General features: G+C 35.0%; 1 protein-coding gene across 1 annotated transcript; it reads left to right on the top strand.

Annotated features, from left to right (window-relative positions):
• Positions 1 to 5,733: 5,733 nt before the first annotated feature.
• On the top strand, positions 5,734 to 11,394 carry LOC111398452 (hsp70-Hsp90 organizing protein 3-like). The gene is made up of 7 exons (XM_023025353.1): positions 5,734 to 6,794; positions 9,881 to 10,169; positions 10,242 to 10,327; positions 10,422 to 10,645; positions 10,744 to 10,810; positions 10,892 to 10,951; positions 11,040 to 11,394. Exons 1-7 carry the CDS (start codon positions 5,880 to 5,882, stop codon positions 11,151 to 11,153), a joined length of 1,755 nt encoding a protein of 584 aa, XP_022881121.1. The 5' UTR covers positions 5,734 to 5,879; the 3' UTR covers positions 11,154 to 11,394.
• The last annotated feature ends 2,161 nt before the right edge of the window (positions 11,395 to 13,555 follow it).

The following is a 13,555-nucleotide window of genomic DNA, read 5'->3' as shown; positions in this document are numbered from 1 at the left end:
GTATCGGAGAAGGTGGCGAAGGGAATACTAGAGGAGATGGTGGTAGGGAATGTGAATGAAGGAGTACATGAGGGGGGTGTGGCAGAGGATGAGAGAATGCCAAACACGACGGAGGATGTAGTTTTGGTGTCGGAGGGGGGGATGAAGTGAGGAAGGGTAAGAATTGTGCTGCTAACGTACTAGATCTGGTGGTCGGTAAAAAACCAATTGCCGTAAGAGAAAGACATTTGTGGACGAAAAGTTTCCCAGTCCCTTCTACGAGGTCAACCTTGTTAAACACAAAGCGTTCGATGAATGTTTCAAATTCCTTAAACCCAAGTAAGTATTTTATGATTTTGCTAAAGTATATATGAAATCATCTATGCTTTTGTAACATTTTAGTTTTTCATTTTTTCAGTAATAGCTAGATGATTGGGAAGAAGATGATTTCGAACGCTAAAAAGTGGTTTGAAAATATACTGACAAAGTCGGCTTGGCTCACCGATGACGTAAGTATATTCTAGTTGTTATTTATTATATTTATATAATTTGTTGTTTTATTTAACCAAACGACACACACACTCTCTTTTTATTGATGTTTTTGCTTCAACTTATTGATCTGGCCATGAAATGTTGTGCGATTGGGATCGGATACACTCGAGATCTTTTGACATTCATGGGCGAGTCATCCTGAGCTCTGGATTTGTACGTGCCATTGATATTGAGCATAACACACTCCTACTCCAAGTGAACGGATATGTGGTGCCTGAGTACATACTGGAATGGGTCATTGGGCTGGAGCCGACATACGAAAAGTTATGGATGGATTGTATACATATGTACATTCCAGTAATCGCGAACTCACACTACTTTGTAGTTGAAATCGCATTCGCTGATTCTACTATCCATATGTACGGCTCCGATCATAGCTGCTTATCACAAGATCAACTAGAGCAAATACTGGAGCTGATGACTATGATCGTTCCCATGATAGCTATACATGCGATGATTCAAGTAAATAACAAATTAGCCATTATACAGGACGTGACGATGGCGAGACAGGGAGTATCGTAAAGATTTCTAAGTTTTTAATTTGAAAACTTATTTTTTTAGTTATATGTTATCGAACTAATATATTATTATTTACTTACAAGGGCAATTGCGCTATATTCGCAATAAAGTATATAGAGTTTTTGAGTATTGGTTATAAGGTTGATACAATAAACCAATTTTGGATAGATATGTAGAGGTTGAAGTTAGCTTGCGATTTGTATGCATACAGTTGTGATCCTTAACACATTGTATTATTTTATTAAAAAATGTAAATATTATTGACTTCTTTGTGAGTCATGTTGTAGTGCAACAATTGTATGTATGATTTTGAGCATACTTGATTGTATAAACAAACAAATAACCTAAAAATCTTCTTATTTTTTTTATGATAATAAACTTGACTGTAGAAGCAAACAAATAGCTAAAAAGAACTACGATTTTAAACCATCAATTTAAATTTAACATAGGACGTTAAATGTTCAATACAAAAAATATTAAATAACTGACAAAATATGAAAATAGTAAATAAAAAATAAAATTTATTAAATAAAAGACATAATAATGGAATATTTCACTTGCTAAATAACCAACGTTAAATTTAGGCCCATTTGAAAATAGTAAATAAAACTTTTGGGTGTTACATTACACATTCGTTGAATCCTTATGTAGAGAAATTTGACTTGTACGAAATTGGCGAGCATGCATTGTTGCGCCACACCTGCCACACTTGCAAGATTGAGAAAAATTTTCGTTAGATGGTATTTTAGACATACGTCTATGTCTAAGAGTGCGTAGTCCGATTTCAGGTGGTAACAAATTATTAAATGGGAGAATATGGTCAGAAACTTCCTATTCGACTTCATTTGGTATAGGAAATATCGTTTCGACATACGCTGCTCTTTAATAATAAGTCATGTAATAATAACTGTATAAGTGGTGTGTTGAAAATCCTCTATATATAGCAACTGTCACTGCATGCATACATGAAAAACTCTCCAACTAGAATTTTCTATACATAGATATGCTATCATTCAAGTTTATAATGTATCCGACATTACATCCACGTATCAAGGAAAAGCGAAATTGATCCAGTAGTTTCACACATACCTTTCTCGCCACTTCTAGAGTCTTAAAGAATTTATTTTCCTGAGCTGGGGTTAGCACTTGTACAACTATGTGATTTTTCACGTCAGTCATGAAAGCCACTGCTGTAACTTGTCACCAATGTACTCAATCATTGAGAGAATTGGTAACTCTCGATCTTTATTGAATAATGCATTGACCGACTTCGTAATGTCATAATGTTGTATCGACTCCTGGAAAATGTGATCATGCCCAATGTTTGATCCTCATCTCTATTAGATAATCTCATGCAGCACATGATTTATTTTCTATTTCGACTATGAACTTATCAAATTCTTCAAAATTGTAAGCCTCTGCAGCTCTCCTAAATAATGCAACGATGCCGATGTACCAATGCTTAGTCTTCAAGTTGTCATATATATGGTACATACAATAACTATGATGTGCCTCAGGAAAGATTTAAGCGATACCATTTATTATTGATTGTCCTCAATCAATTACGAATGCAAGATTCTCAACTTCGTGAAGAATCAATACATCACTAGATCATCCTCTCCATCAACTATGTTGAATGCAAAATGGTAAATTTGAATGTTGACATTTTGATATCTTGCAATAATCAACTTGCCTCCGTATCTAGTCTTAAGGGTTGTTATGTCAATTAGAATTAGAGGTTGCATTGCGTTTCGAGATCCTTGAATACATTGTCCAAGGACCATGAAAAAATATTTGAAGCGATTCTCACCCTCCATTTCACTAAAAAATGCCGATCCAATATTAGTTTCCCTACGTTATAGTTATACCTGGCTAATTTAGCATAACTTTCCTCGACCGAACCCATTAAGTTCTTCAATGTGCATTCTTGAAATTTCTAGGCCTTCTAATAGTTCATGATCTCCTGATACTCTCGACATATCTCATGACCACCCTATATTTTCGACGAACGTCATTAATAATGTTCGAAGGTTTATAGATAGTTCGTAAGTCCTGAAACTTATGCATTATTTGTTGACCAATAAACCATGCTCAGGCTTGCCTGTAATCATTTTGAAGAGTACCAGCTTCACAAGTATGTTCATATACATGCTTACGAATTACAAAGAACTCTTTGTATCGATCTTTATCGCTCGCAAACGTCAATGACCATTGTCGTCAACGCATAAAATTGTGTATGTTGCCTTGTTTGATTTCTTCACTTTAAACTTAAAGTCGTGTTTCAAAGCAATCCGGTGTAAAACTTTCTACAAATCTTTTTTTGTTTCAAATAGTTGGTCGTCATACAAATCATCATCATTGGAAACCACACCCGAACAATTAAAGGGTCCTGTACTCGTTCCAGCCTATGGACTTCCACACTACTCATGTCTCCGATGGGATAAAACAATCAAATCATCATTTGTAAATTTATTTTCATTCTCATTGTCTTGAACTAACGAGAGAATTCAGTGTGTAACAGTGAGATCATTATGAGGAACAACTGTCTTGAGAATAGTCAAATCATCCTCACGAGCTATCTCCATCGTGTCCTAAAAATTATTCATATTACGATCCCCTCCAATGGAATCTTCGTGTCCACTATAAGGGACATTCTTTTTAACTAGATATGATGTACTCTAACTTATTATAATTGCAGTAGCACGACGCTTTTCACTCGTCCATTTCCATACCCGTCATAATATTCATTCATTTCAAATTTACCAAAGTAACAAATTGAGATTGCAGCAAATCCCATATCTGCATGGGCCATCCGAATCTGAACCTCATATGGAAAAAGACAGCCCGTCGCCCGAGCCGACTATTCCCAGGTCAGCTGTGCAGATGAATTTTTTCTCATTTTTGTTTAAAAAAAGTATAGATATGTTTAAAATTGTAAAAATCTACCTATGTCGAAATAAGATTTAACAAATAAAATAATTTACTAATTTGAGGAAAATGAAATTGAAAATACGTGAATATATTTATCGATTCAAAGTAATGGCTAGAAACAATATTTTTTGTTGTGCGTTTGATAAATTTATGAGAGATTTCAACGTTGAAGTAGATGAAAAATGAAAATATTTTTATCTGTGTTAAAGCAAATAGCTTAAGAAGTGATTTGATTTTAAAATTTTAAGTGGAAAGTGTTTGAAATTCTTTATAACTTAAAAGGGATATTATTGTCTTTTAAAACGATAACATATTTTTGTAATTATGTAACATACATAAGAGTAATTTTGCCTTTTATGCATGAAAAGGCCATTGTGGCGAATGGTCAAAAATAATTTGGTCAAAGTGACATGGGCATTTTAAAAAGTACTGCCTTTTTCTCTTTCCCAGACAATTTGTTTCTCCGTTATGAGAGATGCATAAATCATTTTCTTACTACAAATAGGTTGAGACAAAATTGCTACTCTTCTAAGATGTTGGAGATGAATGACGCAAATTATCCATATTAAAATATAAAAAGTTCCAACGAGTATTAAATTTTGGAGTTTAATTTTTATCGATCCTAATTCTTACCACTTCGCAAAGTTGGTCGTGAATCAACCTTCTTGATCAGAACGTCATCCACTCAAACCAAAAATTCATCGAGGACTATTCAAGAATCCTCAATGAACTTGTATTCTGGTAAAATTATATTAAGAAAAAGGGAAGAAAAAGAGGTTAGATAATATGGGTATGTGATTCATCTTGTAAACATTTTTTTATCATATTGAATTACATGGTGGTCGAAGATGATGTGGTTTGATTGAGGTGAACCTCTATAAATCATGAATATTTTTGAGTATTTATTATTATTTTTGAATTGAATGTTCTCGGTGAAATAAAATTAGAGTTTATAATTCTCCACAACAAGATGATTAATATTTTCAAAAAGTTCAAATAGGTCTCAAACCCTTAGTTTTTGGTATCATCATCCTAAACCTTTATACAAATGCGTAGCATAAAGACAATTGGATGACGATATTTTAATATTTAGTTTATAACACGCGTGAAATGCTCTTGTCCAAATTTTAAAAGGGAAAAAAGGTCTAACCAAACATTTAACTTAAAATAATTATAAATAAATTATCTAAAGAAAAAAGAAATCAAAAAAAGATTTTAGGAAAAAGGGGGAAAATTCATCATCCTTATCCTACCCACTCCATCTACGACACCATCAACACCCCCGACAACATAATCACTCTATCACCCAACTTTGACAACACCTCCACATCTCTTGCCACACTTGCCCAATTCGTCTTCGTGAAGCTAAAGGGATCTCCATTGTGATTATTCCAACGATTTGTGTCACAGAGTGGAGAAATCGTTGTTACCATTGTAGTAGTCATGGTAGTGGGGTGAGTTGGGGCAAAATGGAAGAAATTTATTTTATTTATTTTTTAAAATTATTTAAATAAATGAAAATGGTACTCATTCTTCCTTTGGAAAATTACACTACGAACAACACATACAAATTTAATTGTATTTTAGGCCCTAACTCTAAAGGTCCTTCAACCACATATTTGCTAAAGGAATCATAAAGCCCTGCCAAAATTTAAAGGTTAGGTACTTTGTCGAACTCTTTTAAAAGAATATGAACTCTGCTACAAATTCTTTATTAAAAATACCCTATAGGTCCATAGTCCTCGAACATTCCAGAAGGTCTTCCCCACCTAGAATTCTCTCGTCCGTCATCCCCGCCCATCCCAAATCCCTTCAAAACCCTCTTGGCCTCTTCTCCATTTCTGCAACCCCACACTGTCGCCCAAATTATCATTATTGAATCACAATTAGAAAATTCAATGGCCGACGAAGCGAAAGCCAAAGGCAATGCAGCGTTCGCCGCCGGCAACTTCACCGATGCCGTGAGCCACTTCACGGAAGCCATTAACCTTGCCACCTCCAACCATGTTCTGTACTCAAACCGATCTGCCGCCTACGCTTCTCTTAACAAGTTTTCTGAAGCACTTTCGGATGCAGAGAAGACCGTCGAGCTGAAGCCCGACTGGTCTAAGGGCTACTCCCGTCTTGGCGCGGCTCACATGGGCTTACATAGTTACAATGATGCTGTTTCGGCTTACAAGAAGGGTCTTGAAATTGACCCAAATAACGAGCCCCTTAAGTCTGGGCTAGCTGATGCGGAGGCTGCTCTGGCGAGATCTTCGAGGTCTCGGGCCGGGCCAGGTGCCGACCTGTTTGGGGAGGCGTTCGGGCCGGAGATGTGGGTTAAGCTGGCTAATGACCCAACAACTCGTGGGTTTCTGCAGCAGCCTGATTTTGTTAAAATGTTGCAGGATATTCAGAAAAATCCAAATAATTTGAACTTGTATTTAAGCGATCAAAGAATGATGCAGGCATTTGGAGTTTTGTTGAACGTGAAAATCCAGACGAGGGGAGCTGAAGAAGATGCAAAAATGGCTGAGGGGTCCTCACGTGGCTCACCAGAGAGGAAGAGGCCTGCAGCTTCTGAGTCTGACTCTATCAAGGAGGAGAAGAGACCCGAGCCTGAACCTGAGCCTATGGACTTATCTGAGGAACAGAGGGAGAAAAGGGATAAAAAAGCACAGGCCCAGAAGGAGAAGGAAGCCGGGAATGCAGCGTACAAGAAGAAGGACTTTGAAACTGCAATTCAGCATTATACCAAGGCCATTGAGCTCGACGATGAGGATATCTCTTTCCTCACTAATCGTGCTGCTGTGTACTTGGAGATGGGGAAGGTATATTATATACTTGAATCTCTGTTTTGTTCTTAAATGGACCATGGTAGTACGAAAGATTGAATTTTTTTTCCCTTGGCATTATTCTGTTTCCATTTGTTTTGAGTTGACATTGTAGGTTTAGGGAAAACTATTAGCCTGATTTGATTGATTGCTAGTGGTGTTTTGACATGGCAGTTATGATTATGGTTAAAGATTATACATTTAATCTTAGAATGCTCCCGTGAATTAGTTCATGTAGTTGGTTTATTGACAGTTGATTCTGTGGCACATAATGAAGGTTTTTATTTTATTTTTATTTTTAAGTATGAATATGGCTGGATTTTTGAAAGTGATGTTTAGTACGGGTTTAATTCTTATTGTGGTAACTGCATTAGTTGTCAGAACTAGGTTTGCACTGTCTGAGTGGTTACTGTATTGACAGGATGCCTTCATGACTGGGTGCTGATTTTTCTGGAGTTAAGTTATGTTCCTAGAGTTGAAATTTTATAGCTTTTTTATTGTTCTGTTCAAGATCACTGCAAAGACGAGTTGATTTGCTTGCTTGAGCAGCATTTGGCTCCTTGAAGTATAATTGGATGGTTGCTTTACTCTGTGTGGAATGGTGTGTACACGTATCCTGTCTTGCAGATATGCAACATTCTGGAATACATATGCTGCTTTGTTTTGTGCATTCTGGAATATATGGTAGCCATTTGATTGCGATATTTAGCTCCATCATATTATGTTCTGATAGTTTCTTGATTAGAATCCTTTGTCCTGATTTTTGATTCTTTGTTAGAGGTTTATAATGGACTATTGATTAGTTTGGAAAGAATTTTTGAAAAGGCAACCATAGAACCATACATTTGGAATAATATTGGTGTTTTTCAAGAAACATATATGTTGATTTCGTATGGACAACATGAGAATGGCAGGTTGTGTAAGTGGAAGACGAAGAGTTTAAGAAGCCAGTGAATGTACTGGGGAGACCGACATAGTAATGATTGTTAACGATAAATTTCAAAGAGAGATGGTTGACATTGTTTGGACATTTTTAGCAATGTCCATAAGGTGGACTGACCATTTGTTTTTAATGAAGAGAATGAATCTTGAAGGATCAGAAATAATGGGTCCGGATCTCCTGCGGGAATAATTTGTTAATATTGATACAATTATCATTTCTGGTAAAATTGGAAAATGAGGGTAGCTTAAGTAACATTGAATTAAGTTATAATACAAAACATGCAAAAAAAAAAAAAAAAAAAAAAAAAAATGAAGAACGTTTGGGCTTGGGCCAAAACTACTAAACTAGGCCAAAAGTAGATGTCCTCATCAAGGGCTTTATTGAATTCAGTTATGTTGATATCACCATTTGTAATAGGGGATGATAAGTTCTTGAATGATCTTCCCTTGAATCAAATTTAATGTCTATATACCATACGGGTGCTTGAATCCAAAAGCTTTGCAAGCATATCATTTCTTGATGATGAGATTTCTAATCATTCTAAGCTCTCAGAAACATTTGATGGTATGTTGGATGCTAGTTCCTCATTTAGGCTGTAACCTACCATGCGTTGTGGAAATGAAGTAACACATAAAATATGCTATATCCATTAACTGAAGGTCTTGAAGAGTATAATAATCAGATTTCCAAGGTCTATAAGAGGATAAAACTCTTTTTGACTCTATAATCATTAGTTATTTGTTGTGGTATCTTAAGAAGGATGGATGCTTTTAAACTCATTATGTACTTGGATTCGACATGTATCGAAGCATCCATGCTCTTTGATATCCTTAAATGCATACTGAATACTTGTTTTTCAATTATTTTATGTATTTTTTAAAATTTTTTATACGTATCTACGTATTTTTTTAATTATTTTCGATAGGTATTGGAGAAATATTGGATATATATTTTTAATTATTTTAATAATTTATCTATATTCAAAAGGAGAATTCAAAATGTGGGACACTAAGGAGACGATACTCATGAGCCATGAAAGTGTTAAACCACTTGAAGTTGCTAATTTATCATTAGATGAGCAAGAGTTTGGAGTGTTATTTTTAATGATAATGAAGAAGCTAATGTTGATGATGATGATGATGAAGAAAATGAAGTTTGAATAATTAAGGATTAAGATAAAATGTTTTAATATTTTATTTTATTTTTATTATTGTGCTTTTGTTTTAATATTTTTTTATATCAATGAAATTATGCTGACTTTTATAGCACGTATCCGCGTATCCTAATTTTTTTTTTAAAGTTGTACCAGCATGCATGTATGTATCATATCGTATTTGAATTACGTATCCGTATTCTTCCTGCTAGATGGTATTGAATATTTTTAAAAAGTGTAGCTACTGGACAGAAACAAATAGTAGGGTCTGTCTGTGATGTTACCAGCTTTAACTCAGAAATTGTGACCGTGGATGATTCTGTGGAACGTCTCTTTGTCCATGCCTGTGGCATGGAGGCATGTAAGCATGAAAGTGAGGTATGGCATCCTGAGGGATGTCAGGTGCTGCATCTTGGAGATCAACCCCTCAGAAGTTGAAGCTGTATTTTTGCTTTTTGAATATCATTTAGAGATTGCGCTCATCCGTAGTTTAGTTCCTGACTTGAGGAGTGAAAGGCTGGCAGTAGTATATACATAAAAGACAAAAAAATTTCAGGATAACAAACATTGTCTAGAATCTCTTAGATTCGAACCCATAGCTGATGATAGAACTACCAAGATCTACCAGCGGAGCAGTATTTGATTGAAAGAGTATGGTACGAATTACTTTCTTCTACGTAATTCTTTGGGTTTGTTATAGCACTATCGCTTTCTCTCTCTTGTGAAGAAGAGAAATGAAAGGGGTGTTGTGTTTAGTTAACAGGTCTAAGTTATTTGGTAGGCATATGGTGAGCATGTCTTTACTTCACGAGCGTCATCTGAAACTAAATTGGAGGCTTCTTCCTTTGTATTTAAATTGACAATAGCACGTCTTCATCCATTTGATCTTAACAATGATGTCTACTTTATTAAAGTTGTATATCAATAGGAGAGGAAGATAAAAAGATAAGGAGGCTGTCAATTCATCTATTTGTCACTGGATTTCAGTATGAGGATTGCATTAAAGATTGTGACAAAGCTGTTGAAAGGGGAAGAGAGCTGCGGTCTGACTTTAAGATGATCGCTAGAGCTCTAACAAGAAAGGGATCTGCCTTAGTGAAGGTGGCAAAATGTTCGAAGGACTATGAACCTGCCGTTGAGACTTTTCATAAAGCGCTTACAGAGCATCGCAACCCCGATACATTGAAGAAGCTCAATGATGCTGAGAAAGCGAAAAAAGAACTAGAACAACAAGAGTACTTTGATCCCAAGATAGCTGATGAGGAGCGCGAGAAAGGTATAGTGCCTCTTAAGTGTATTATTAATTCACATTGTCTTTGTAGTTACTGAATTTGTTGACAAATTGTAGGCAACCAGTATTTCAAAGAACAAAATTATCCAGAGGCTGTGAAGCATTACACAGAATCATTAAAGAGGAACCCAAAAGATCCAAAGGTATTATTGATGGCTTGTATCTGAATGTTTTAAGTATAAACTGAGTTAAAGATATTGTTCATGTGGATTTATGGTAATTTCTTTGAGTTTGCAGGCGTATAGCAACAGGGCTGCTTGTTACACAAAGCTTGGGGCTCTTCCTGAGGGACTGAAAGATGCTGAAAAATGCATTGAACTTGATCCAAGATTTGCTAAAGGTTATACTAGAAAGGGGGCAGTCCAGTTCTTTATGAAAGAATATGAAAAGGCTTTGGAGACATACCAGGAAGGACTAAGGCATGATCCCCAGAACCCAGAATTGCTAGATGGTGTTAGGAGGTATAGGGAACATTTTAATATTTATTTCAGTTTAGTTTCAAATAAATGAAAACATTGTTTAGGTTTGCACTTAACAACTAATGTGAGTTTTTGTGCAGATGTGTTGAGCAGATAAACAAGGCTAGCCGTGGAGACTTGAGCCCCGAAGAACTGAAGGAGAGACAGGTTTGATAGATTTCTACTTGTGTTGATATCTTTTTATGGAGTTATGTTTGAATCACGTTTTTAATATGTTGCCTTTTGCAGGCCAAGGGAATGCAGGATCCGGAGATTCAGAACATACTAAAGGATCCAGTCATGCAACAGGTATAACTTGTAGAATTCTCTACTCAATTATTTATAGAAAATCCAGAAATGAATCCTACTATTATAACTGCGTTGCATTTGGCAACAGGTCTTAGTCGATCTCCAAGAAAATCCGAAGGCTGCGCAGGATCACATGAGGAATCCTCTTGTTATGAACAAGATACAGAAACTGGTCAGTGCAGGAATCGTCCAAATGCGATGAGGAGAAAGGCAAGTAAAGAGAGTTAACAAGATCTCCATTTGGTGTGTAGTGGATTGGAATAGTTGATACAACTGGACTTACATTTTGATAATTTTGGTATTTTCCTCATGTGATTTGCTGTCAATTTGTCCATGTCATTTCTGGAATCTCATAAAAAATGTTTTATTTGTTGTGCTCTGATTAATCCCTGGGGGGTTTCGGGCGAAATGCTATTGAAATGCTCGTTGGTTAATTGGGTCGATTTCATTGGAAATATGATGTTTTGTGCATTCATTAAAGCGGGCAGTGCATGCATTTTTAGTGCCTGCTTGTGTGGCATTCTTCAAAATTTTAAATTATTTGCTACAGTATCATTTTTTACACATTCACACAAAATATTTCATATACAAACTAGTAAACTTTTTTTACTTTTTAAGCACACATTCTCTGAAAAGTACGATTCAAAACTCTTTTAACTTTCCAAATAATGGGCAACAAATAGAAGCCTAATTTATCGGAAAATTTTGAAACATCTCGATTTTAAGATTCAGAAACACAAATAGGTTCGAGAAAAATACCATCCCAACTCGAGTGTTAGAATGGTGAGGGTACGTGAAATAGGTCTTGACAACAAATTTATTGCAAGTGTATGTTGGTCCAGGTCCGGTAGTTCGGGTTCATGTGGAATGCTTATCCAGGTCACTTTGTTGGGGGGCGCGGGGTTGGGGGTGTGTGTCCGTATTTATCCGTCGAAGTACTATGATTCTTCACTATGTTGGAACCACGTGCAATTGTGTCCTTTTTTCTTTTTCCGTTCCAAGGTAACGTAATATTTTTGTTTCGAAATGTAAATTTTTAGTATAATTCTTTCCTTTCCTCTAGATTGATGCTAAACCCTCGGCATTAGCAATATAAATTTAGCAATAAAAGTAAGATTAGACAATCTGAGTTTTGATCATAATTATGGATACGGGCATTTTCCATTGAAAAGGGGAATCTTGTGTTATAATAGACGCAGAAGTGATGTGGATTATTCAAGAATTGAAGTTCTACTCCTACATTACTAATTAAGATAGTACAAGACAGTCGAGCAAAATACAGAATAGACCTTGTTTAGTAAGGGGATATCCAAACACAAGAAAACTTGTGTCATATCACATACTTGAGGATTTTAACTACTAAAAAAGTAACAACGTTTACGCATAAAACCAACTACGTAAGACCTCAATTGTTGGAATGTGGAAGTGGAATTATTCAGAAATTAAAAATTTCTTTAATTTAATAAGTAAGATCGTTTAGATGTTTACATGTATGTTATATCAAAAACAAAGAATTCGAATTTTTACCTAAATTCGATAATCAATTCTTAAATTAATGCTGAATCATGAATTTTCAAGTTTTTAATTTCAAAAATTTGATGCTTCAAGCATCCAAGTCTTTTGTGGTTTTTTTTCCAAAGTCAAGATTACATTGATGGGTGGGTACCTTCTTTTGATTAAATCAAGAAACCAATTCTTGAACTGGACAATTGGAAAATCAAGAAAAATAATTTTTTTCTCTCCAAAATTTGAACACCATGAAATTATGTATTAAAAATGTTGTACGATTTCATTTCATAGGATGTTTAAGTTCCAACTAATCTCTATTTATAGATATAAAAGGGTTTCAATCCTTATGCAATAATAATTTCACATTCAAATAGAAGTTCTAATTAAAGTTTAGCTTACATTTAATTGCATGTATAGTTTTAGAATTTAAATTACATTTATAATCAAATTTACAACTTTCATTGCAATTACAACTAAGTATAAAATTTTTATTGTAATTACAATTAAGTTCAAAATTATTATAATTACCGCAATTAAGTTTCAATACTTTATAGAGCTATCACAGGGTCCTGATCGAACATATATTTTTCAAGCTCCAATAATTAAATTCTGTCTAGTCAATCTTAGACCACCCAATCTAATTATTAATCTTTGCTTTTTCTGCTAAAGGCAAAAGATTGAACTCTTGGAATATATAAAATCACAGAAGCCAATAAATCTGTAATACTTTCCTCTGACATACTGTATGTATATTTTATCCTTGTTCCAGATCCGATAATTATTTACGAGCATAAATAACCGTTTTGCTCTTCTAATTATTCTAACTAACTTTTTCATTTTCTTTAACGGTCCTGTGAACTAATCACAGATGTCAAAGTTTAGCAATCGCTAATACTGAGCTCAGATTTTAGCCGTTCAACAGAAAATATTTAAGTAGTTACTCTATCCTTTTTTCAGGGTGATGGTTCTTGACACGAATTTATGTTCTCTACTTTGCTAATTCTCAAGTTTCCAACTCATAAAAATATTTGACTCATCGAATTGATCTCACCCATTAATGAATCAAAGAACAATTAAAATCGCAAAAAGATATAT

Source organism: Olea europaea, chromosome 8 (assembly GCF_002742605.1).
Source record: "Olea europaea var. sylvestris chromosome 8, O_europaea_v1, whole genome shotgun sequence".
NCBI classification, from domain to species: domain Eukaryota; kingdom Viridiplantae; phylum Streptophyta; class Magnoliopsida; order Lamiales; family Oleaceae; genus Olea; species Olea europaea.
This window is presented reverse-complemented; position numbering and strand designations above follow the sequence as displayed.

Coding starts and splice junctions, on each gene's coding strand:
- LOC111398452 (XM_023025353.1), top strand. CDS start 5,880: ATGGCCGACGAAGCGAAAGCCAAAGGCAATGCAGCGTTCGCCGCCGGC. Junction 6,795..9,880: donor TGTACTTGGAGATGGGGAAG/GTATATTATATA, acceptor ACTGGATTTCAG/TATGAGGATTGCATTAAAGA. Junction 10,328..10,421: donor GGAACCCAAAAGATCCAAAG/GTATTATTGATG, acceptor TTGAGTTTGCAG/GCGTATAGCAACAGGGCTGC.